Below are 25776 nucleotides of genomic sequence, written 5' to 3' on the forward strand. Positions count from 1 at the left end.
GCCCTTGCAAACGGCATTTTTGGCATTTCCTCTGCTGTTCTCGACCACAACACAGAAAAGCGTCCAAGGACAGGGGCGCGTGGCATCAAGCTGCTACATGACAACGCCCCGGTCCATCGTTCAACCGTACTGCAGGAATACCTCAAAGATAATTATATTGGGGTTTTACCACACCCACCAGCATGACCATATAGCCCTGATCTCTCCCCTTGTGACTTTTGGTTGAAGCCATACAATAAATCATGCTTATCAAGGTATCCGATCCACAAATAAGCAAGTTCTATATAACAGTGCTATATAAATATATCAAATATTGATGCCTGGTAACCTCATATAATTTTGGTATCATTTGAAAGTGTATTGTCTACTGAAAAAGAAAATATTAATTACATGATAAAAATATGTTATAGAATTTTTAATTTTTTACTTTATAGTCTTCAATGATACTTCAACAGAAATCCAGTTGTTACAGTGTAAGATTTATCATTTTGCGGTCATAAAACAGGACTGTAATTATTCTTGCATATTATTTATGGTCATTTTATTTATTAATTCTTGTTCAGCAGACACAACTCTTTCAAATGATACCAAAAAATCATGGGGTCACCAGGCATCGAAATTTACCTATTTGTGGATCGGATACCTTAAGGGGGCGCCGCTTTGAAACGCGCAGCGCAGTTGGAATCGCTCTAAACCAGTGTATAAACAGTATACCTAAAGAGTGCTTCCAAAATACATTTTCTGAGTGGCTTTTGCGTCTGGAAAAGTGTGTACAGTCAAGTGGAGAGTACTTTAAAGGTCTCACATAGATATCTAGTCACTTCTTGGAAAATGACTGAGATACGGATAGCCCGCCACTGTTGCTACTACCTTTCAAACGCCCCTGGTACAAAGGATGGCGTTAAATACATCAGAGTTTGGGGAGCATATGCTGCAATTCCTGCAACACACTCGGAACAGTCTACATGATAAGGATTTCACTAATGATTTAATAATTTATAAATAGAAATATAATATGTAAAGAAAGACATGAAAACATTTTGATACAATATTTGGGTATTTTTGAACATTGGTATCTGTTTGATTTTCAGCCATTACAACTTTTGGCAAATGTAATATGATGAAATTTGACAAGGCCATAGGTACACAATAAGCCGTTTTCTGCTGCATGTCTAGTAAATGGGTCTCATATACTTGGCAATATGTATGTTCTCGATTCGATGTCTGTCGGGAGCTTGGTTACAACGGAAGCGTCTCTTTTACACAGATCCCATATCAAAACTCGACACAAACGCTTCAAAGGCCAAACTTCTTTTGCTCTCTCCGCTAATTGCCTTTGTGCTATCTGAACATATTTCTTCATATGATATGGTGGTTTGGTAAACTCTTTGTTGAGTATGTCCAAAGTGTCTTTTACACACTGACGAGTCATAAAAAGTGACAAGCCTAACATTGTGTTTACGTTTTCAGTATGATCTGGCGGTGTTGAATGAGAACTTAGTTCTTTGAGCTCTGAGAACAGAATATCTAAGAATGTGTTGATGACGTATTTCCCGTTTGAATCTTTGGCGTTCGGGTCAGCTCCTTGTCGCAGAAGATATTTAAATATGTCAGTATCAACCCCGAGTTTAACTGAACATTTAGCGAACTGATGGAGTACTGTTCCGAATCTGTTACTATTTTTATCACCAATTCTTCCGACTGAGTTTATTCGTGCCTTGTTTTGAATAAGAACTTCTGCCATTTGAACGACGAATCTCACACCTAACGCTTTGGATTCTAGGTAATCAGAAAAGATTTCTACCGTCTCGAGCAGACAGTGCATTGCAGAGCTGTACGACATCCGACCATGTTCAGTTTTGATGCCTCGGGCATTCAGTTTTCTTTCTTGCTCCGTCTCGTCGAAATTTGGATCTGCGCCTGCCTCAATAAGTATTCTTAGACACATGACGTAATGCCTCGTGTTGACGTAGTCATGTACGCAGACGGCATTCTTTATCAAGCTATACACTGGGTAAGTGTTTGGAGGACTTACAGCTTTTACGTTGTATTTGTGCTTCACGAGAACTTGGGTCACATCCGGTAGTCGTCTGTAACCCTCTGTGCCAAATTGTGTCGTCTGACTAAATGTATACAACATGTGAAAAAAGTTTCTCTTTCCAAACATATCGTCTGTTTTGACTTTCTGTTGCAATAAAAGATCAAGGCACTGAGCACTGGCTTTCATTAAAGATACTTCTATCGCCTTTTTGATATCGTCTGCTTTAGGTTTGTCCTTTTTAAGAATAAGTTGCAGAGATGGAACTGACTGCGGTATACATGCAAGGGCTACGTAAGGATACTCTGCAAAATCTGCATGGTCCTTAATGACACACTGAGTCAAAATTTGTTTAACACATGGAAGATGGCCAGCTTCTGCTGCTACGTCGATGGGCGTAATCTGAAATGTAAAAAAAAAAAAACATACAGCTTAAATCAAGACAATTATCTCATAACATGTGTGTGGATATAATTAAGTATGCTTTAATTTGACTTCGAAAAATCTTACCTCAGAAGTTTAATGCACATATGAAATATATTAGTAATGTTCCTGAAAGTCGACAATATAGCTTAGAAATAAGATTTGCTATAATAGTTGTTACATGTACAATATTTGAATTGCTTGGGCCTGCTACTTTTTAAAGCAATCAAGAAAATATATAAATTCAAATTTGTTGTTTTTATTTTTACAAAAATTGCACACAAAGGTCTGCATCAGTTTTGGCTACTATTTATTTATGTTCAAAAGTTGGCTATTATTTTTTTTGGAGGCCAGTGTTAGCCCTGAATATTGAGTGAATAGTGTGCACGCCACCATTGAAAAATCGCACACTTTTATCTGAAACTGCATTTACTGTTTACCTCTCTCCGTCTCTCTGTGACGCCGTTTCCATTTTGATTATAGGTGATTTTCTTGCTGGGCCTGTTATCATCTTTACGGTACTGGAGAATTATATTCAGGCATGTTCTGTGTCCCAGGTAGCACGCAAGATGGGCGTAAAGATTTGTCCTCGGTTCAAACGGGGCCTGAAAAGTTAGAAGTACATCCTGACCACATAAACATGCGCAACGTGTATATTGCATTAAAACGGTTATATATGAAGCTGAAACTCATGACTCGTGTATATAATTTAAGAACATATTTCGTTTGTTCGTATGAACCAAGAAAACTATGTTCCATATTTAAGCTCTAAATAATTAAATTCGGCACTCAAACTGCTAAATATTTCTCATTTCTGAGTATCTCTCATTTTATACAGCCGGCCTACTAAATGTCTCTCATTTTATATTATAGCAATATGTATGTATGAGGTACAGACCACTGGCACCAGACCAGAAAGAAAATGCCTCTGTACATGTTATACCCTACCCCTAGGTAATAGTATACCTAGGGGTAGGGTATAACATATGTACAGAGGTTTTTTCTTTCTGGTATGGTGCCAGTGGTACAGACATAATGACTTTACACATGCACTTCATATTATCTTATGACTCAGTAATGCTACTGTCCTGCTTCAATTTGAATTTTGTGGACTTCTAGAAAAGGTATGTACTTTACCTGAAAATAACCATGAGACAGTAAATATTCTGTTGCTTCGGGGTTGTTTAGAATAATCACGTGATGCATGAGGTCAAGGTCATTTTCATCAACCCAACGCATGACGTCATCTTTGGTTGTCTGTCCGAGACATTGTGCGGCCTTGTTCGGTTCTTCCTTTTTCTTCAGTCCATCCAGAAACTGTTTAACAACTTTGCACGTCACTTGAGAAGCCGGCTTTGGGGACTCCGTATTGCTGCAAACATCGATTCGTAACAATTAAACTCCGTTAATGTGACCACCTACGATTCCCCAAAGTGGTTTGAACTGCGGAGGGGAGGAAGGTCTAAATACTGGGGTGGCCATAATACTGGGATAACAGTGAAATGGATGAAATAAAAGTTAAATAAAGACTGAAATTTGAGATTCGACTACTAAAGGCAGCTGCAATTCTTTCATAAATCAAAGATTAACTTTTTAATAAGCTGGAGTGTTGGTGAGAGGATTAGTTACACAGGTGTCTGAGATTACCAACCTGCAGTTTTTGACCGATTTAAACTCGCAGTTAAAATAAATGAGATTTAGATATTTTTCCTGTTAGATTACAATTGTATCCATTGTCGGCTTTCGCCTATAATTTGTTTGTAAGACACAATTATAAATACAGCTATGTTCATTACGGATGATTTACGAATTTGAATCACTACTTAAATAGTATTTAGTTATCGCGTTAGGTTTATAGCTTGTGCATGTTTGTGATGCTATAGATCTACGGTGATAACTTGACATTTTGGTTTACATGTCATTCACGTTAATAGAATATCACAAGTTAAATTTCTTAATTATAACGAAACATTTAAATCAAGATTACTCCTAAGCATATGTTCTTGTAATCATAATAGACTCATGTACTGTTTATCGTCAACTTGATTACCATTTTGTAACTGTATATGAAAATTGTCCCTTCTTTCTTTAATTCCTTTAAAAGCTGATTAATGTATACATCTGCAATTTGAATATATTCTGAGATTAAGAATTTCACTCATACTTAAACATATTCTTGGATTATTTTTTGGGTATTTAAGTTTGATATATGCTTAAAGTTACAAACAGTCAAGTAGGCCTGTCAAACATAATTGAAATGCAAAATGCGCTGTCATCTTTAAAGCCGTTCAAACAAGATAAGGCAGATTTTTACCTGCATTTCCAATACTTGACGCATGCATTTTCGATTTAGATTTTATTGCATGTAAATAATGAAAAATGATAAAGAAGATACCGCGATAGTCATAGCTTGAAAAGAAGATACCGCGACAGCTTGAGACGTGTTTAACAACGCCATTGGTTACACTCATGCTATCTGTTACACTTACTTTATCTATATCCCGAGAGATTTCAATGCAAAACGTACGACAAATGACACAGCTCTGCTATAGATAAAGAAAAGTCAAACAGGTAGATTTTAATTTTTGTAACTTTTTACCCGACCTTGATAGTAACATTTATGGTAAGTCTGAAAAAACATCTACCACACACCCATACAGTTATGACAACAAGTGTAAAACTTAAACCGACTGAAGATGTAGATGCAATAATGAAAAAGACTGCCTGTAAAACTAAGAATGGCAACTGGGCGTAGCGAATAATAAACCATACCACAACAATACTGAAGTGTTCTCTGAGCCTGTTGTCGTTAAAAGCAGGTTCTGTGATAATTGAGTTTTGTGGCGGACCAGCACAGTCCAGTTTCACATCTTGTTAACATCGAAATTAAAATAGAATATATGTAATGAAATCAAAACTTTTATACCTGCTGGAATAACAGAGAAAATATAACAGCAAAACTGAGTGTTCAGACAGCATTAATCTGCTCTTACGATCATGCAAGGGTTAGATCGTGGTTCCAGTTCTTTTCACACACAACTTATCCCAGAACCACACGTGACAAAAGCAGGATTGCATTGCATATTCACTGGCTGAAGGTGTGGATGGAAATATCTGGCTCGGGGGTAACTATTTAAGCGGTAAAGAGGCTCTGCCGAGATGTCGCAAAACAGTTACCCGAGAGCCAAATATTTCCATCCGCACCTTCAACTAGTGATAGATTTTTTTTCTTGCATGCCGTATTCTTTTATTAATAGAAGAAATGAAGTATAACGAATGCTTTTCTTTTGAGCACTATTTTATTAAATTAGCGTGTAGAATTACGCATTTATTCATGAATTGCAGCAAGTGAACCATCTTACTGCCGGGGTGTTAGGCGAGTTTTTCTAACACCGACAAAAACACGGGGAAATCCAGTCTGGCATGCAAGAAATAGTGTCCTGAAAATTATCCCAGAACCGAAACCTCGGTAGAATTATTATAGTTTTGAGGAAAATAGGTTCAAAGAGTTATCTGTGTACTGCATCACTGACTGATGTGGAACTCCTCTGGCATTTAGCATGCAGACCCTTACTAACCATTCAACGTCTTTTCATTCTTAATTCCAAGGCAGGTAATCTAATGTCTTTAACCTATATATTATCCTTAAAACGAAACTAACGGAAAAATGGAGGTAAAGTTTGAAACAAGATTCACTCTTCTAACATAAGATGGTAAAAATTAGCTAGAACTGAAAGCGTAAACTGTATTTGTGACGTATGATCTACGTTTTCATGAACAAATCTGAATATTTCAAATTACAAATACTAACTGAACATCGAAGCTGTTGAATTTCAGCAGGGCTTGCAATGAAGTTACGGAAATGCACTGCAGAGGGAGAAAAACACTGAACAGGTGCGCTATATGAAAAAAAAAAACAATGCAGAATATTTGCATTTATTATTATGAATTCTGATTCACGTGCCTGACCTAATCTTTCTTTACTAATCAGGAAGCTGATATGTTTTAAATTATGTATTACAGCAACAAAAAATATGGTTTTCACGAGAGATCTGCTGTTCATGAAAGAGAGAATGTTGATACATGTATTTAATAAAAAAAAAAATGCCTCTTTCTTTTGGTTCTAACCAAAATTTACCTTCACCCTGTACACGTTAATGAAATAACAAAAAATTAAAAATGAGGGTTTTAAAGATTTTAGTACTAAATGTGTATATATTTATTTTCTTGTATGGAACTATGAACAGTTGAATCTTCTCGAAGTATTTTTATTGAAGACAGAAAAGCGTAGAAATGTTGTTTGTGTTCACACACTATAAATTAACCCAGTAACAATAAGATTGTTAACTTATCAGGGTATATTCAATCATAATATTTCCGTGAAATAAATAATTATTTTAAAAGCGTGAATAAGTATTGTAATATTACTTACCTCTCTTGTAAAGCATCTGCTTTAAATCTTGAATACATCCTTCTTGGCTTTCAGCTCATTTGAAAAACACTCTGATCTCTCTAAAATATTTAAGCCCACTCCTTAATGTAAATCTAAAATAACGATAGAGAAATACTATTATAATTTATTATATATATGATCCATTCACTACTTAATGACATCTCAGATTTTTATAGCAAGAATTCAGATGTAATACAATAGTTTCTTTCTTAACGTCAATATTCAAGCCTTTAATTTTTGAAAGCGATTTGATTATATATAAATAACGAGCCCAATATAGATATATACGATTTCTGATTTCTCAATACCAGGTTTAAGCGATTAAAGGGTTAATACTTCGTTTACATTTCTACTGTTTTTATGGTACTTGTAACCATTTCATGTCAATAGAACGTTTCAATTGTGCATACTTTCAACAATAAGGAAGCTCTGGAGGGAAAACAAACATAAACAAAGTTTATTCTATTTGACATCCCGCCCATATCATAATGCGAATTTTTTAGTATTACGAGGTTTGCCAGCTTGCTCAAAAATATGCTTTTTGTTAAAGTGTTCATGACTATTTTCCTGTTTATTCGAATACGAAACATTCCTAGTCTGGATGTGAACAGTTTGTGTTAGTGCGTGTTATGTCACACCACAATTAAGGCGATATGCGGCGACATTTCAGCTGTTAACAGTGGAGGAAGACCTCTTTTGGCATGTTTTCTCAGGCATTTTCACCTTAGTAGAACCACCGGCATTCCGTAAGCCAATTGTAGGGCTTCATTTGAGGTCAAGGTCAGCGAACTTGGTCAATGGGCCATGGAGAACTCTAATTTTTAAAGAGAGCCGGGAATATACGCTTACTGAATGGCTTGCCGGTAAATAGTCCAAATTAAAATAATTTTATTTCGTGGGCATGAAATTTCGTGGTTTTGGTCAAGACGGCAATTTCATGGGGATATGAATTCGTGGATTTCAACTTTTGAACATAAAATGAATGGGAATTTTACTTGTTCGTTGGGATTAAATTTCGTGGATTGACTCAACCACGAAATCCACGAAAATTAGTCCCCCACGAATATTAATGATTTCACAGTATTTGTCCGAGGTCTGAAGGATCAATGCTAACAGTTTTGACTACCGGCGGGTGAGGCGTTCAATAAGTGCTTTATTACATGACACTGCAAATGAATTTCCAAATTGTGTTTTTTTTCTGTTCTTTTTTTTCTTTAGTTCAACAAACTTGTGTTGAACTATTGACCAATATACTCTTATTGAATAGCTTGTTGGTAAATAGGACCAAAGGTCAACTACTGACCTGCAAGTCATTCAGTGTTTATTACATAACATCAGAAATAGTTATATTTCGACTTCAGCCCAACAATATTTAGAGTTGAACTATTGACTGGTCAATATCACAGACTATAGACCGGCGATTTATATAAAGAATCATAAATTAACACGAATAATGGAACGGTGATTTTACGTAAGAAGTCGTGTAATAAGATATATCATTATATCTAACATCTTTTCTGTGAAGATCTTCTTAATTTGGGGTGTTCCTTTGAGTATACCATAGTGAAACACACACTAAACTATGTTTTTTCTCTTTCTTTACTTACGCTCCTAGGTAAATGAGATAAGAGACACATGATTTAGATACCGCCTTTTTTAATTTGTTGTAATAAAAAACATGCCTTTCAAAGTGACTGCCGATTTTCAAAGGACTTGTAAATCTGGTATATTTGTAAGTTAAACATGATAACACTTTTGGTGCGAAGAAAGGCAAAGTTGATAAATCTAGCTATTATTCAGACTGATGTTGAAATACGATAAAGGCAAAAAATGAAAAATAAATGAATAAAAAAACAGACTGGTCTTCTTATTTATGTACACTTAAACGGCCTCTTATTTATTATCTATCATTTGAAGAAAACTTCTTTAGTCATGGAGTTTCGGTCAATAGTGAATTAAAAACGCACCCATGAAATTGTGGTTTTTGCCAAGCTATTTCATTATTCTTTCATCCATGCATGATACAAAAGTTATAGACCGTGCTAGAAAAATGACGTAAAATATATAGTCTCTAAGACGTATGACCTTGACCACAAAGCTAGGGGTCCCGGACGTATGTGCTTATAAGCTCATTTACTCCTGCCTAAGACGGTACAAATGTTTTTGGGAGGATACAGCAAGATCCATAAGACGCTCCAAATTCAGTTTGGCGGAGTGGGGTCTCGAGCTTACTAACCGCTTGTTTCGTAGTCAGACAGTGTTACCACATGGCCACTGCATCCATCCTAAATGGGTCCCGGGCCTGTAATCATCAATACAAATGTATTTAAAGCATGAGACTTAGACTTGAGGGCGGCGAACATTCAATCTGCCATACCTTTGTTTACAACATATTTGTATTGATGTTTTTCTTGTCTGTCTATAAGTAAACATCAAACACCTATGCAAAGTTTCAATACAGTCTGGGCTTATTGAACGATAACGGAGCAAACAGAAAGTTTTGCTCTTTGAAGTCTGTCTAAACTTCAGACGTAAAACATTCATGCATACGTTCCTTTGGTCTTACGCACGACAAAATAAATGTGTGTGACGAGTTATTTAAATATTCATACACGGAAGAGAAAATTACATTCTTCATGAAATTCGTGTGTCTTAAAACATTTTGAAAGAAAACTTGTTATTCATTTAGTCTAATGTAGACCTACGAAGGTTTGTCACAAGAAGTCCAAATATAAATAGTTCTAATCTTTTTTCCATTCCTTGTGCCCTTTCTCAGCGGCATCGTGTTTTCTTTTACTCTTATATGTATCAGTATAAAATTGTTGTATTCTGTCTCCTATCGCATACCAGATTGGAATGGCGACGTAAGAATTTTATGTCTCAAAAAGAGACATAACATTGAAAGAAGCGAAAAGGAATACATTCAGAGAGTTGTACTTATTAAAGGGCAACTCTTAAATAAAAGTTAACCATCACGTTTCCTTTGCTTTTTCTATAGTAGAGATCAGATGTACTTCTTTATGGTACTGACTGAAGTACCTAAAAATCTTATATTCTAGAGGAGGGTGTCGAAATAACGTTTTAAATTACAAATGTAAGTGGATTTTATGTGAAAAAAGGTAACCTGGATTTAGTAGTGTTTAACCTTTTGCTGAAACAAAGATAATGCATGCACATCGTTCTAAAAGTAGTTCAGTAGGCCTGTAAAGTTCTATTCCGGCCTACTCTATGAAAAATGTCTTTAAGATTAAAAAATAGAGATATGTCCCTTAACTTTTTGTTCACTATCCCAGGCTTTGCTTCAAGTAATGTTGACTAAAGTGTGAAAACTGTTGACTCTCAAAGAAATTTGACAACTTTAAAGTAAATCTAAATCAGAATTCCGATGATAAAGTAAATATGTCTATATCTCATACTACCCACATCCCTCTTATTTCTTTTTTTCAAACAAAACCGAAAATTGTAAAGTAAACATTATATTAGTGTGTAAAGATATATTTTAAAATTAAATCTCTCGTTAAATTATGTTCTGTTTAATAAAAAAAATAAGTAAGCAACCGCTATTAACATTAAAATTAGATTCATTCATATAAACTGGTTCGGGGGTTTTGACAAAATTGACATCTGATTTAATAATCGATATTCAATTATGTGGAAAAAAACATTAAAAAACTGCACCAATCTATTCAAAAGCAAAAAAAAAAAAAAAAAAAAAATATGACAAAAATAATTTAAGTACTTACTGACACGCACTGTATTTTCCTGTTACTCTACTTCCTTGTTTAAATAAACACAATCAATAAAATTATCATTTCAAGCCCATCTTTGACACTATCAACAAGTGACATTCCCCCAGCATGTCATGTTTTTGTATCTGACAATCACATCGGCCATTTGCTAAATGAAGTACAACGCTCTATTTTTAAGATTAGAATTTTATGTTGATTTCTGTCGTAGTATTTTGTTCTGACTTTTTATTATATCTAGTATATCACAACAAAAGGAAAAAAAACTGAAGTATTGATAGTCAGACCTTAATTTGTTTCCCAATATTTGAATTTTACGGAGCCCGTAAAGTGACATTCGATACTTCTATTTCGAAGCTAGTCAATTACATTTAAGTTGCATTGTATGACAATTTTCATTATTAGCATATTCTGTTAGAGATTTATTTAACGAAAATAAAGACCCATTCATTACATAACGATGATTCCTTAAGAAATTTACTTTTAAATATTTTATGAATTTGTTTTTACTGATTACTCTCCTTAAACATGGATGTATCCAAAACGCGGACGATTTCTTTTGATTTTTACATGTAATTACTGCTTGCATTTTCATGTAATAGATATTGGAATATGTCAAAAATCTGAACCGAAAGACAAACTTTTTAAACAGCGTATAGCTTCCGAATTCATTCTTTTTCAATTATCCTTGTTGCGCAACCAAGATAGGTATTAAAAGGGAAGTAATAATAATTTGGCTAAATATAAATTTGTCAATTTAGGTCTTTGACAAGTATGACAGAGTAGATATTATATTCGTATCGTTACTTAGGTAATGTATGTTTATTAAATTCATACACATGCTAAAACAACTCTATCTTTGTTTGACATCAAATTTTGAAAATACCGCCAATGAAAATCTAGCATAATATATTAAGCGCTCAATGAATATTTCGTCAAAACAAAGTAATATTTCGTATTTATGTAATATCATATGTTATTGAGTTCGTACTTTTGTTTTAGATGAAATTTTGTTTTATTATATTTATACCGTTTTTAGCTATGTGTGTATACAGTGTGTACTATTTTAAAGCTAATGTATAAACCTGTTAATACACATATATTTGTTAATTTTGTACTCACATAACCTATATGTAGTAACCGTCCATGTTTTTCAGATAAGAAACTTGGATTTAATATACTTACAATAATGCTTCGTTTTTACGAAATACTATTTCGTTTTGTTTTGTTGTTTTTTTCGAAATAATAATTCCTATCTTCAAATTCCAAAAATAAATTATTCAAATAAAAATACAGATTGCTTCACGGAAACACGAAAATTTATTTCAAACATGAGAAATATATCTTAAAAGCAAAATTTCTTTTTCGAAATAATATTTCGTTGTCATGAAATATTATTTCGTTTTTGCGGAATAAAAAAATGTGATATCTAAAATAAAAGTGTTGGATGTCGCTTAACGGTATCCGTAGAATATTGACACACTAGAAAAATATTTTAATGTAAATTTGTACATAATATTTAACCACAAAGAAGTTACTTAATTTAGATATTAACTACAAAATACTGGCATGCAAAGCTAATGATTTGTCATTTATGTAACAAGTTGTCAATGAACAATACAAATGCATTACTGTTGGTGTTAGGATTGATCGCGTTTAATTGCTATTGATTTATCATTGTTTAAACAAAAGTCAGTTCAATAGCTAAACCTGCAGTGGTGGGGATGTGCTGGGGTATAGTGGGGATGTGTTAGGGATGTGGTGGGGATGTGTTAGGGATGTGGTTAGGTATGGTGGGAATGTGTTAGTGATGTGGTGGGGTATGGTAGGGATGTTAGTGATGTGGTGGGGTATGGTAGGGATGTTAGTGATGTGGTTGGGTATGGTGGGGATGTGTTAGTGATGTGGTGGGGTATGGTGGGGATGTGTTAGTGATGTGGTGGGTATGGTGGGGATGTGTTAGTGATGTGGTGGGGTATGGTGGGGATGTGTTAGTGATGTGGTGGGTATGGTGGGGATGTGTTAGTGATGTGGTTGGGTATGGTGGGGATGTGTGAGTGATGTGGTGGGTATGGTGGGGATGTGTTAGTGATGTGGTGGGGTATGGTGGGGATGTGTTAGTGATGTGGTTGGGTATGGTGGGGATGTGTTAGTGATGTGGTGGGTATGGTGGGGATGTGTTAGTGATGTGGTGGGGTATGGTGGGGATGTGTTAGTGATGTGGTGGGTATGGTGGGGATGTGTTAGTGATGTGGTGGGTATGGTGGGGAGTGTTATTTGTTGTGGTTGGGTATGGTGGGATGTGTTAGTGATGTTGGTTGGTTATGGTGGGGATGTGTTAGGGATGTGGTGGTTATGGTGGGGATGTGTTAGTGATGTGGTGGGGTATGGTGGGGATGTGTTAGTGATGTGGTGGGTATGGTGGGGATGTGTTAGTGATGTGGTGGGGTATGGTGGTGATGTGGTGGGGTATGGTGGGGATGTGTTAGTGATGTGGTGGGTATGGTGGGGATGTGTTAGGGTGGGGTTGGGGTTGTGGGGATGTGTTAGTGATGTGGTTGGGTTGGGGGGGATGGGGTTTAGTGATGTGGGGGGGTAGGGTTTGGGGATGTGTTAGGGATGTGGTGGGGTTTGGTAGGGATGTGTAGTGATGTGGGGGGGAAAGGTGGGGATGGTTAGTGATGGGGTTTGGGTATGGTGGGGATGTGTAGGGATGTGGTGGGGTATGGTAGGATGTGTTAGGATGTGTTGGTATGTGGGATGTGTTAGTGATTTTGGTGGGGTATGGGGGGATGGTGTTATGATGTGGTGGGGTTGGTGGGGATGTGTTATGTGTGGTGGGGTATGGGGGGATGTGTTAGTGATGTGGTGGGTTTTGTGGGGATGTTAGGGATGTGGTTGGGTTTATGGTGGGGATGTGTTAGTGATGTGGTGGGGTATGGTGGGGATGTGTTAGTGATGTGGTGGGTATGGTGGGGATGTGTTAGGGATGTGGTTGGGTATGGTGGGGATGTGTTAGTGATGTGGTGGGGTATGATGGGGATGTGTTAGGGATGTGGTGGTAATGGTGGGGATGTGTTAGGGATGTGGTTGGGTATGGTGGGGATGTGTTAGTGATGTGGTTGGGTATGGTGGAGATGTGTTAGTGATGTGGTGGGTATGGTGGGGATGTGTTAGGGATGTGGTTGGGTATGGTGGGGATGTGTTAGTGATGTGGTTGGGTATGGTGGAGATGTGTTGAAATGTAGAGGTTACGATTTTGCTAGTATTATAAAACGAGAACTCGATGAAATTGCCTTGATGCTGTTGGTCTTTATTATATCTAAACGTATTCAGTTTTTGTCTTTGGGGGATATTTTGGCAAACTTGTGGTGCATTTTGCATACTTTGTAAGAAGTCAGAGCAGAAGTATGACATATTTCAGGTTTTATAGCCTGTTTTGTCATTTAAAACACGCCAATACCACCTCAAATATATTGCACACCAGTTCTTTCCGTTGCCTTAGCTGGTGCATTTGTAAGTGCAACACACAAAATTTAATAATACGCCGGGAAAAGTATAGATGAACTTTTTTACGTAAACATGTCAAGTTATTTTTCGGTTTTGTCGGAAACTTCACTATAAATACGCCATTATATCTATGTAGACTATAAATAAGTGAAGAAAGTAAGAGGCTTCGGCATCAGTATATTTTGTTTAAAAACCTTTCTACCATGTGATCAATGAATGAAATATGCTACAGCAGAACTACAAGCGTTTTGTATTGATTCTGTTCCAGTATAAACAAGTTTCAGACACGTCAATTTCCGTCCTTTGTTTTTGAAGTACTTCAGTGTAATCACGCCTGCCAATCTCTACATATAAAAATATTTTGAAACGTTAGAACTTTTAAAATTAGACTACCACCAGGAAAGACGTTTACGTTTGGCAGGAAATAAGAGTATTTTCTAAGTTGTTTTGTGGTAAAAAGCAATGTAATATTTAACACAATGCTGTTGTATTTTTGAATATGGTACCAATATCGTGCGAAACGACTTAAAGTTTTTGTGTTGTTTATGTTGGGTTAAGAGTTCACCAACACAACCTAGACCGTATGTCGACCTTTCTGGCTTTCAGACACGGATGGGCACCTGGGTGGAACCACCTACTTTTTAGAAGCCAGCTGGATGGATCTCTTGCATGAGAAATTCTATACCAAAGAGAGGTCTACAACCTACATCAGCTAGGGGCAAGTGATACAAAGCCAGCGACTTAAAAATCCAGTCACGGAGGCCCCGCTACATTTAAAAGAGTTTGTCTTAAATGTAAGAGCGAAACATATCTGTTACAACTTTACCGTTAAAACTTCACTACAACCTTACCTTACATGATGTTACATTCAATGTTTAGGTTAAAGTAAACTCGGAGAAAAATTGTGATACTTAACGAATTTTAAGAGCTTTTGTTACAGTTAAAATTCGGATGATGTTTGTAGCTTTTACCACTTTCAATTTTTTACGGCAGGCATGTAACAGTGTCCATTCACTTTGTTACAGTTAAATTCGGATGATGTTTGTAGCTTTTACCACTTTCAAGTTTTACGGCAGGCATGTAACAGTGTCCGTTCACTTTGTTACAGTTAAATTCGGATGATGTATGTAGCTTTTACCACTTTCAATTTTTACGGCAGGCATGTAACAGTGTCCGTTCACTTTGTTACAGTTAAATTCGGATGATGTATGTAGCTTTTACCACTTTCAATTTTTACGGCAGGCATGTAACAGTGTCCGTTCACTTTGTTACAGTTAAATTCGAATGATGTATGTAGCTTTTACCACTTTCAATTTTTACGGCAGGCATGTATAGCACTGTAACAGCTGAGGCGCAAAATTTAACCGTTTACCGACATACGTAACCAGACGGATGGTGGTAGCGTCATAGAACGTAAAACCTAGCATAATAAATAAATAAATAAATAAAATGACAAGTACAGTTTTTTTAAAAAAGATAGTCAAAACGCCAAAAAGTACAAATTAAGAAAAAAAACCAACATTTACCTGTTATACTCCTAAATCAATATACGATAAGAATTGACAGCGCCCTGTCTTACTTATACCTTCTGTAATCTATGGGATAAAAATGTATTAGCGGGTCGCATAGAGTTTAGGAATATTATGTATGATAAAGAAACATTACGATAGATAATTTGGATTTTATTCAGTGGGAAAGAACTGATAGGAAATGACGCGAAAATAATTTTAGATATGTTGACAATTATCCATTTTGTTATATTAACTTATAAGTCCATTTTACGATTGCCTGTTAGGGCCGTCGTCGCATATTAAAAACTTGAAACACGACAGTACGAAATGACAATGTCTGAAAGTCGGATCAGCGAAACTACAAAGTTAAAATAGTATTGGTGAAAAGTAAAAACCACGATAGTGGCAATATGGAAACAACAAAATTACGATATTATTTCGAACTTTCTTTATCGTAGTTTCGACTTTTCACCAACGTGGTTTCGTTGTTTTTCTACTTTGTAGTATCAGCTTTTCATCATCGTTCTTTCTATTTTAACTATCGCAGTTTCGACATTTCACTTTCGTAGCTTCAACCTTTCACCATCTTCGTTTCTATGCTTTGTTATCGTGGTTTCGACTTATCACCATCGTAGTATCGTGGTTTCAACTATTAATATCACAGTTTCGACATTTTATCTTGGTAGTTTCAACTTATCACCATCGTAGTTTCGACTTTCAACCATCGCTGCTTCGTTGGTTCGACTTTTCATCATCGTGCTTCCTACTTTTTACCATCACAGTTTTAACAATTCATCGTCGTAGTTTTGAATTTTCAACATCTTAGTTTCGACTTTTTGTCATCCTGGTTTCGACTTTTCACCATTATAATAGTTTCAACTTTTCTTCACCACGCTTTATACTTTTCACTATCGCTGTTTCGACATTCACTTCTGTAGTTTCGACTTTTCCACATCTTAGTTTCGAATTTTCGTCATTTTGGTTTCGAGTTTTTACTACTGCAGTTTCGACATTTCGCCATAGTAGTTTCGACTTTTCACCATCGTAGTATCGACTTTTCACCATCGCGATTTCGTTGTTTCTACTTTTCGCCATCGCGGTTTAGGCATTTTCACCAACGTGGCTTTGACTTGTTGCTGTTATTTTTTTCATGTCCTTTGGGATCGTGGAGTACATTCAATTTTACGATAAAGTCATGCTTGGTGTTGCACATTGCAATACCTCTCACGAATAGACTCAGTGAAACCAAGCCTGCTGTTAGGTTGTTTGGTTGCATTCAATGCTTTCAAAGGGTCTTCTTATAGATACAGAGGATGGGGTTATTGCTAATAACTTAATAAATGAAATCCATTTATTATGTTTTTGCAATATGTGGCATAAAGGTTAGATCCCCACCTTTGATTGATGCATATTCAACGGGTAATATTTGTCTTTTCTTGATAAAATTTAGTAAACCTATCCATATTATGTATGATGCTGTAACAGAACCATTTATTGTTAATTGTGTTTTCAAATTAGTCATTTAGATATTAAAGACAGATTTCAACCCAAAGATACGTGTTGGGTTTTGATTTGATTACTACATCATCAAACAGAGCTCATAAAGTGAGTGTAAGATATTTTACCTTGGTTATATGGAGCCAATGCTACGGAGCTTGCATAAATACAGATTTATTGAAAAATAAATATATTTATGCAAGTACGGGACGGTACGGTTTTAATATTATTCAATTGCGGAGCACAAAAAGCTTACGGGGCAATTATCAAGAACTTCAAACCCTCCCTCTCATCCCTGGTATGCTCAGTATACCTATAGTTGTAGATAGTTCAACATGTGCCAGTCAATTTTTGTTGCTTGTAAATTTTGTCTTTCATTTTTTTATTTTTAAAACTGATGTTCAAAATATGGTAGTCATTGTTATAATAGATATTTCTCATACTTCTTAATTGTTAGCATGGCATTCAACATAAAATTTTATATGTTGTATTGATACTTCACATGTTAATATAAATATATTGATATCATTACTTTTAACTATAAGGCTGACATTCAGCGTGCTGTTATTATTATGCTAGTTTATTGTGCCATTGCTTTTTGACTATAAGACTGACATTCAACATAATAATTATACTGATCATTGTTAATTAATGGATATGTATTTCGTATTTTCCTAGTTTAAGACTATCATTCATTGCTTTTGGCAAAAGGTTAGATCCCCACCTTTTATGATGCATATCAACTGTTAATATTTGTCTTTCTTGATAAAATTAGTCACCTATTCACATATTATGTATGAGCTGTAACAGAACCTTTATTGTTAATTGTGTTTTCAAATTAGTCATTTTGATATTAATGACAGATTTCAATCAAAGATACGTGTTGGGTTTGATTTGATTTACTACTTTATCAAACAGAGCTCATAAAGTGAGTGTAAGATATATACCTTGGTTATATGGAGCCAATGCTACGGAGCTTGCATAAATTTTATTTACTGAATGGCGACTGCATGCAGCGGTTTGCAAGCGGCAAATTAACGATGAAATACTATTCTGGTGAGTGTTTGTAATGCATCCGTTAGACTTTAAAGTACTCCAAAGACTCACTACCACCTATATTTCAAAATTGACTGACTTAACAATAATTTTACGGTCTCTAACCTACTTTTCAACAGATTAATGATGTTTAAACTTCTGTTTTAAAGCAGCTTTATGTATTTGATTTGAAGTGTTTACTATTTCAATGAGTATAACAACTGTTATAGGACCACTTTTCTTCAAAAATCCGAAATTTATGTCAAGCAGGAAGTACATGTAGTGACATTGACTACATTTTGCATATATAGGTCATTGTAACCTACCCATGATATGGTGAAAGTTTGGTTTTAGCACACTGACAGAGCATAGATTTATACATCTTATTAACAACTAAGGATTCTATTTTCCTACTTATGTTCGTGGATACTTCTAAACCGCGATTTGTTGCTGGCTACTGGAGCAGTGCCTTAATTTGTACTGGTATTCCATGGAGGTCTGAATGACGCGTGGTGTATATAACTCGCGCCTAGGAATTATGCCTAGGACTATAAAATCAAGAACCAGTCCGATTTTCATTGACGCACATAGGTTTTAATTGTTTGTTTGTTTGTTTTGGGTTTAACGCCGTTTTTCAACATTATTTCAGTTATGTAACGGCGGGCAGTGAACCTAACTAGTGTTCCTGGATTCTGTACTAGTACAAACCTTTTCTCCGCAAGTAACGGCACACATAGGTAAACTGGACATTGGGCTATTGTCTCATTCACGTTATATGAGCCGCGCCATGAGAAAACCAACATAGTGGCTTTGCGACCAGCATGGATCCAGACCAGCCTACGCGGATGCGCAGGCTGGTCTGGATCCATGCTGGTCGCAATGCCACTATGTTGGTTTTCTCATGGCGCGGCTCATATGGTCATGTATAGAAGTATGTGTCCTGATAAACGGCTTCCAAAATATTCTGAAATAAACAGCAAAGCACACCGGTTACAATGTACTTGTGCTTCTCCTAATCAAGTCACGATACTTTATTCCAGTTCAAGTGCAAGAGAGAAACACCGTGGTTCAGTGGTGCAAGGTGTTTGTCTAATATAAAAACTCTGGACAGCGGTTCAAACTTCAGTCGTGTCGGCATTTTTTTATTTTTTGTAATATACTAATAACAAAAGAGAACCAAATTACACTATATCGCGAGAGTCATCCAACACTACGAGGGGACGCAATGATCCACTGTGGTAACATTGTCTGTCTACGAAACCAGAGGTCTCGACTTCGATACAAGCTCCTCCAATTTAATGGGTGTTTTACACTTGGTACGTGAAAGAACCAGGGAAGCCCCTCTAATTGGAGCGTACTCTGTATCGTTCATTATCCACCAGCTAAAATGTCTGAAGGATTTACAAACGTAAGTTTCCTTTAGCGATTATAAATACTATCATTTTACACTCTGGTGTAAGACGAGTTTTTCCAGCACCGGCGTAAACACGTGAAAGCATGACATATCTTATACAGTCTCCCTCTTTCCCACCAGACAGTTACTCGGACCTGATATTCCCAACTGGACATACTATTTTATTCTTGCACACCGGACTGGCGTTTCTATTGATTTTATCCATGCAGGCGAAATCCAGCCGTTTGCCACCCCCATCCCCCGGTCCCCAACACCACCTCACACGCCAGGTGACTCTGTTAATGACAATTTAACAGTAGTGATATCGTTTATGCAATATTGATAAAACTGGATACACTGATAGTTGATCTTTGTTCTCATAGCAAATTTCTCAATTCAAAAACAGTTATTTTGCGGGGAAGAAAGCGTATTATGTTATCTGCTTTTGCATAGGCATCGATTTTGCAGCCGGGTGCAAATTATGTTATCTGCTTTTGCATAGGCATCGATTTTGCAGCCGGGTGCAAATTATGTTATCTGCTTTTGCATAGGCATCGATTTTGCAGCCGGGTGCAAATTATGTTATCTGCTTTTGCATAGGCATCGATATTGCAGCCGGGTGCAAATTATGTTATCTAGTTTTGCATAGGCATCGATTTTGCAGCCGGTGCAAATCTTAATATATTAATAATAACAATAATAAAAGTGACATTTTTATACTAAATCTGCATTTATAACTGTACGCAAGGAACATTTTACTTTCATTCAAATCACTTTTAAAATCAATAAAATTATCAAACAGTCATTGCATTATTGACCTTGTTAATGCCATCTTAATGGAATATATTTGTAAATGAATATAAAATTGTTTTATTATCAATGTCATTATCATCTTGCGTTTTATTAGAGCACTGTCTTAACAAACAAAAATACAACGGCAAAAACATTTTCAGTAAAACTCAGGTTTCCTTCTCACAGATGATTTTAAGCTCATTGTTGCATCCTATATCTATCCACTGCAAGTTATAGGGGACATACAGCGCCGCACAGTTTTCGCTGGTGCCCAAATTTGGTTCGCCGGGTCCCCAGTCCTTAAAGCCTATTTCGTCCGTAGTACCGTACTCGGTCCAAATCCCGTCTACAGCAACGTCTGTGAATCCAATATAAAAAGCGGAAACATCTCCTGAAATATATAGACTTTAGTTATAACACGTTTGACACCATACTTATTCATGAAAATTTAAAAAAAAAAATGCCTTTTTATGAACCTGTCGCGAAAAATTATATCCAAATTTGCACGAATAATATATATAGTGTAAATGAATTTATCTATTTTAACGATAGTATGTTTAACTTTTGTTGTCAGACTGCATTAAGATGCTGAGATTTACACTGTTTCAGCATCAAACTACAATGTACCAACACTGCGTTTTATTAAGACTGATTACACATTACATGTACATTGTAATATCATTCTGGCTTTATTATTTGGCCTTAGACCGTCGTACAGGCCTTGGCTTAACAGCAATGGCAAATTCTTCAGTCCTCGGTCAAGTAACAAAGCCAGTATGAAATCTTCTACCTAATAACATAATATTAAACCGCTGGAAAACATCAAATAAACACGTTTATACATACCAGAAAATGCCATAGAGTTGATCATTGATTTCAAATCGTTGTTTTCATCCATATCTTCAACTGTAACAACGTGGGTTTTCATTGATTCGCAATTTTTCTGCAATTCAATTCGAAACTATTGACAAAAAAGAATTTGTATAAGACTTATTATGTGGTCAGATGTCAAAGTGATATTTCACTCACCTCTGATACGATGGCGAAACTCGGCAAACTCAGAAAACACACATTTTATGCGGTAAAACTTTTGGGTACAAAGGGGAGGCAGCCCTAACAGTAGGTCTTGTTGCATTTAGTGACGTATGATCAGCTTGTTTTTCATGTGTATCATATACTTGTGTAATCTAGTAATAGTTTTATAAATCATTAAATTCATACATGTTGAAAGGAAAGTACATGTAGTCCAGTCATGGAGTACTTTCGTTATTGATCATTAAACAAATTTAGGCCGCACCTAAGAAAACAAACCTTTGTGCATTTGCGACCAGCATGGATCCAGACCACCCTGCGCATCCGTGCAGTCTGGTCAGGATCCATGCTGTTCGCTAACGGTTTCTCTAATTGCAATAGGCTTTGAAAGCGAACAGCATGGATCCTGACCAGACTGCGCGGATGCGCAGGCTGGTCTGGATCTATGCTGGTCGCAAATGCACTATGTTGGTTTTCTCATGGCACGGCTCATTTATGTTTGTGCTCGTGTATATTAAACTTTGTAGAACTTTACTAAAGCTACAAATCCAGCATAAGTGAAGATTCTATGTAAAACAGTGATTTGTGTTATATACATTAATACTTTGTTTTTACTATTTTATTTTGAATATTTCATTGAATGAGTTTTGTTTTATTATTTAAAGTTTATTACTGCATTTACTTTCGAGTTACGCCTAGATCGTAACACTAATCATTATAAAAATATGGCACCTTGTAGACACATACAGAAATTTGGAACCCTACTTAGAAGCGTACAAGAAGATATTTAAATTGATATTTGATATTAAGAAGCTACAATAATGATGAAACAATAAAGCTTACAACGCCGTTTTCAAAATTCATAATGCCGTCAAGTATGCAGTAACGAGAACTTCCGATGCTGAGCCAGCCGATCGTGCAACCTAAAATGATATAAAAACCAGACATATTTATGCGAGCTATAACACAAGAAAGGCACCTTTTTTTTCAAAACGTACCTGTCTGTAGATTTGTTATTATTAATATTTCCTATGGTGCAAGTCACATTATCTCCTCGTTTTTATTTATAAGATTGAAGTAGGTATCCCGAAATGCAATTAACATGACAACACGAGTTCGACTCTTAATTATAATCTGAATACAGGGATGACTTTTAAACAAACGTTTTACACGGCTACTAACTTCGAACAAGTCACACTGTTTAATCCTTTTTTTTCATATTCAAACGGGATATAAGAAAATTCGGGATTTTGCACCCACTTCATCTGTTTTGAGAGAGAGAGAGAGAGAGAGAGAGAGAGAGAGAGAGAGAGAGAGAGAGAGAGAGAGAGAGAGTACTTACTGGCGGGACCATAGTACACGGAACCTGCAGCTAGCCCTGTCGGACTCACAATATCGTAGCTTTCTGTGCATCCCGTACAATTTCCAGTATGCTGCACGTGAAAAATGCTCCCACAGTTAACGTGATTCGTACATTCGAATAGACACACAGTTTTGTCGTGGACAGAGTCATTAGTAAACGCGAAATTTGTATATTTACACATCTTTCCGTCTAAAGACTCCTTCCGTTGAAACAAAGTCCATTTATCAGCTTCAACTTTTCCGTATGTCAAGGAAAGGTACACAACAACAACCAGCAACCTCACCATCTTTCATCATATTTTCCTATTTCTTAATTGTTTGCTGTACTGTTGGAGAACATTTGCACTGAAAAGTTTTGAAATTCGATTAGATTTGATTACGTCATGTTATATTTGTTTTATATTTCATATCGACATCTATCTATCCTTTGTGACAAATAAAAATCAAGGAAGTGCCATTTCCATTTGAAATGTTAAAATCAAATAAAACTACTTTGAAATTCGCTGCTTGCTTTTAGTTTGTATTTAATAGGTGTTCAATACCACTTTATTATATCAACGCAGTTCCTTGAAGACAATGACTTAGTGTATTTGCATAGTTACAACATTAACAATTGTACGCTGTTTTGAATTAACTGTCCTTGTCTAGTACAAAGTTCTCCGTGCAAAACAAGTTATTTACGACATGTCTGAAACTTTAAAAAAAGTATCTTTTTGAGAAAATAAATTACATGTACAAAATACGTCCACTTTTTTATGTTTAATATCATATTCACACCATTTTAAACTTGTCCACCTTTCAATTTGGACAGTACCATCAACTGTTAAAAGGGGTACTTATCAAAAAGATACTGACTTGCGAACAGTAGAGACCTTGGTCAGACTGCACGGATGTGCAGGCTGATCTTGGTCTGCACTGGTCACAAAGGCAGAATCACATGCCGCCAGCAGGGTAAGGGTTTAGCATCTGACTATTACAAACCAAAATCAGCAAGCTTTATTTCAGCTGTACGAGCTGTAAGACCAACAGATTTTAAACTAAATCACTAAATTCACAATCGACCTAAAATAAATTAGTATAAACTACCTATATAAACTAAATAAAACCGTTGGTCAATCAGATGTTGTTTTTCAAGACAGAAGAAAGATAATTTCTCAATAATTAACCGATTTTAAGAAAACAATAAAATCGCCTAAATTAGATTTGCATAAGTGACTCTTTCTAAATGAAATTTTATATTTTGCGTAACTGCTTGATGTAAAAAATATCAAGCCTGCTCCCCTTGTTTTAGCAAATGACGTCAATGAATGGTAAGATGGAAAAAAGAAGTACATGTATATTAGGGTAAATTTTGCAAATGGCGTCAAATATGGTAGGGGAAGTAACTAAATTTGGAGAAAAGTTGAGTCAGGGTACCTGCCCCCCTTGATATTGCAAATGGCGTCAGTGGTGGAAGGGGAAGTAACCATGTTCTGCAAAAAATAAGTCAGTTAGGGTGACCTCCCCTTGATTTTGCAAATGGCGTAAGGGGAAGTTACTGTTTTTGGAAAAAAAATAGTCAGTTAGGTTAACCTCCCCTTGATTTTGCAAATGGCGTCAATGGCGGAAGGGGAAGTTACCGTGTTCTGCTAAAAAATTAGTCAGTTAGGGTAAACTCCCCTTGATTTTGCAAATGGCGTCAATGGCGGAAGGGGAAGTTATCGTTTCTGGAAAACAATAAGTCAGTTAGGGTAACCTCCCCTTGATTTTGCAAATGGCGTCAATGGCGGAAGGGTAAGTTACCATTTTTGTTAAAAAAATAGTCAGTTAGGGTAACCTCCCCTTGATTTTGCAAATGGCGTCAATGGCGGAAGGGGAAGTTACCGTGTTCTGCAAAAAATAAGTCAGTTAGGGTGACCTCCCCTTGATTTTGCAAATGGCGTCAATTGAGGAAGGGGAAGTTGCCGTTTTTTGAAAAAAAATAGGGTAACCTCCCCTTGATTTTGCAAATGGCGTCAATGGCGGAAAGGGAAGTTACGGTGTTCTGCAAAAAATAAGTCAGTTAGGGTGACCTCCCCTTGATTTTGCAAATGGCGTCAATGGCGGAAGGGGAAGTTACCGTCTTTAGAAAAAATTTAAATCAGTTATGGTAACCTCCCCTTGATTTTGCAAATGGCGTCAATAGCAGAAGGGGAAGTTACCATCTTTGGAAAAAAATTTAAATAAGTTATGGTGATCTCCCCTTGATATTGCAAATGGCATCAATGGCGGAAGGGGAAGTTACCGTCTTTGGAAAAAGAATAGTCAGTTAGGGTAACCTCCCCTTGATTTTGCAAATGGCGTCAATGGCGGAAGGAGAAGTAACTGTGTTTGGAAAAAAATTAAATCAGTTAGGGTGACCTCCCCTTGATTTTGCAAATGGCGTCAATGGCGGAAGGGGAAGTAACAGTGTTTGGAAAAACATTAAATCAGTTAGGGTGACCTCCACTTGATTTTTGCAAATGACGTCAATGGCGGAAGGGGAAGTAACAATGTTCTGCCAAAAATATTCAGTTAGGGTAACCTCCCCTTGATTTTGCAAATGGCGTCAATGGCGGAAGGGGAAATAACTGTTTGGAAAATATCTAAATTAGTTAGCGTGACCTCCCCTTGATTTTGCAAATGGCGTCAATGGCGGAAGGGTAAGTAACTGTTTGAATTTTTTTTAAATCAGTTAGGGTGACCTCCCCTTGATTTTGCAAATGACGTCAATGGCGGAAGGGTAAGTAACTGTTTGAATTTTTTTTAAATCAGTTAGGGTGACCTCCCCTTGATTTTGCAAATGACGTCAATGGCGGAAGGGGAAGTAACCGTGTTCTGCAAAAAATAAGTCAGTTAGGGAAATCTCCCTTGATTTTGCAAATGGCGTCAATGACGGAAGGGGAAGTAACCGTTTAAAAAAATAAGTCAGTTAGGGTAACCTCCCCTTGATTTTGCAACTGGCGTCAATGGCGGAAGGGAAAGTA

General features: G+C 36.3%; 2 protein-coding genes across 3 annotated transcripts; both read right to left on the reverse strand.

Moving 5' to 3' along the window:
* Nucleotides 1-969: 969 nt before the first annotated feature.
* On the reverse strand, nt 970-15809 carry LOC128547221 (uncharacterized). 2 transcript variants are annotated; one of them, XM_053519194.1, is made up of 5 exons: nt 15697-15809; nt 6894-7006; nt 3599-3833; nt 2902-3066; nt 970-2440 (listed from the first exon to the last, which is right to left on the reverse strand). In XM_053519194.1, the coding sequence occupies exons 2-5, from the start codon at nt 6929-6931 to the stop codon at nt 1187-1189; spliced, it is 1692 nt and encodes a 563-aa protein (XP_053375169.1). In that variant the 5' UTR covers nt 6932-7006; nt 15697-15809; the 3' UTR covers nt 970-1186. The 2 variants fall into 2 exon arrangements, with proteins under 2 accessions (XP_053375169.1, XP_053375168.1); XM_053519193.1 differs by lacking the exon at nt 15697-15809 and adding an exon at nt 10658-10888.
* Nucleotides 15810-20330: 4521 nt separating this feature from the next.
* LOC128547096 (perlucin-like protein) lies at nt 20331-23148 on the reverse strand. Its single transcript, XM_053518817.1, has 4 exons — nt 22773-23148; nt 22274-22353; nt 21245-21341; nt 20331-20789 (listed from the first exon to the last, which is right to left on the reverse strand). Exons 1-4 carry the CDS (start codon nt 23077-23079, stop codon nt 20566-20568), a joined length of 708 nt encoding a protein of 235 aa, XP_053374792.1. The 5' UTR covers nt 23080-23148; the 3' UTR covers nt 20331-20565.
* Nucleotides 23149-25776: the final 2628 nt, after the last annotated feature.

The sequence above is a fragment of the Mercenaria mercenaria genome, chromosome 12 (assembly GCF_021730395.1).
Source record: "Mercenaria mercenaria strain notata chromosome 12, MADL_Memer_1, whole genome shotgun sequence".
Taxonomy (NCBI): Eukaryota; Metazoa; Mollusca; class Bivalvia; order Venerida; family Veneridae; genus Mercenaria; species Mercenaria mercenaria.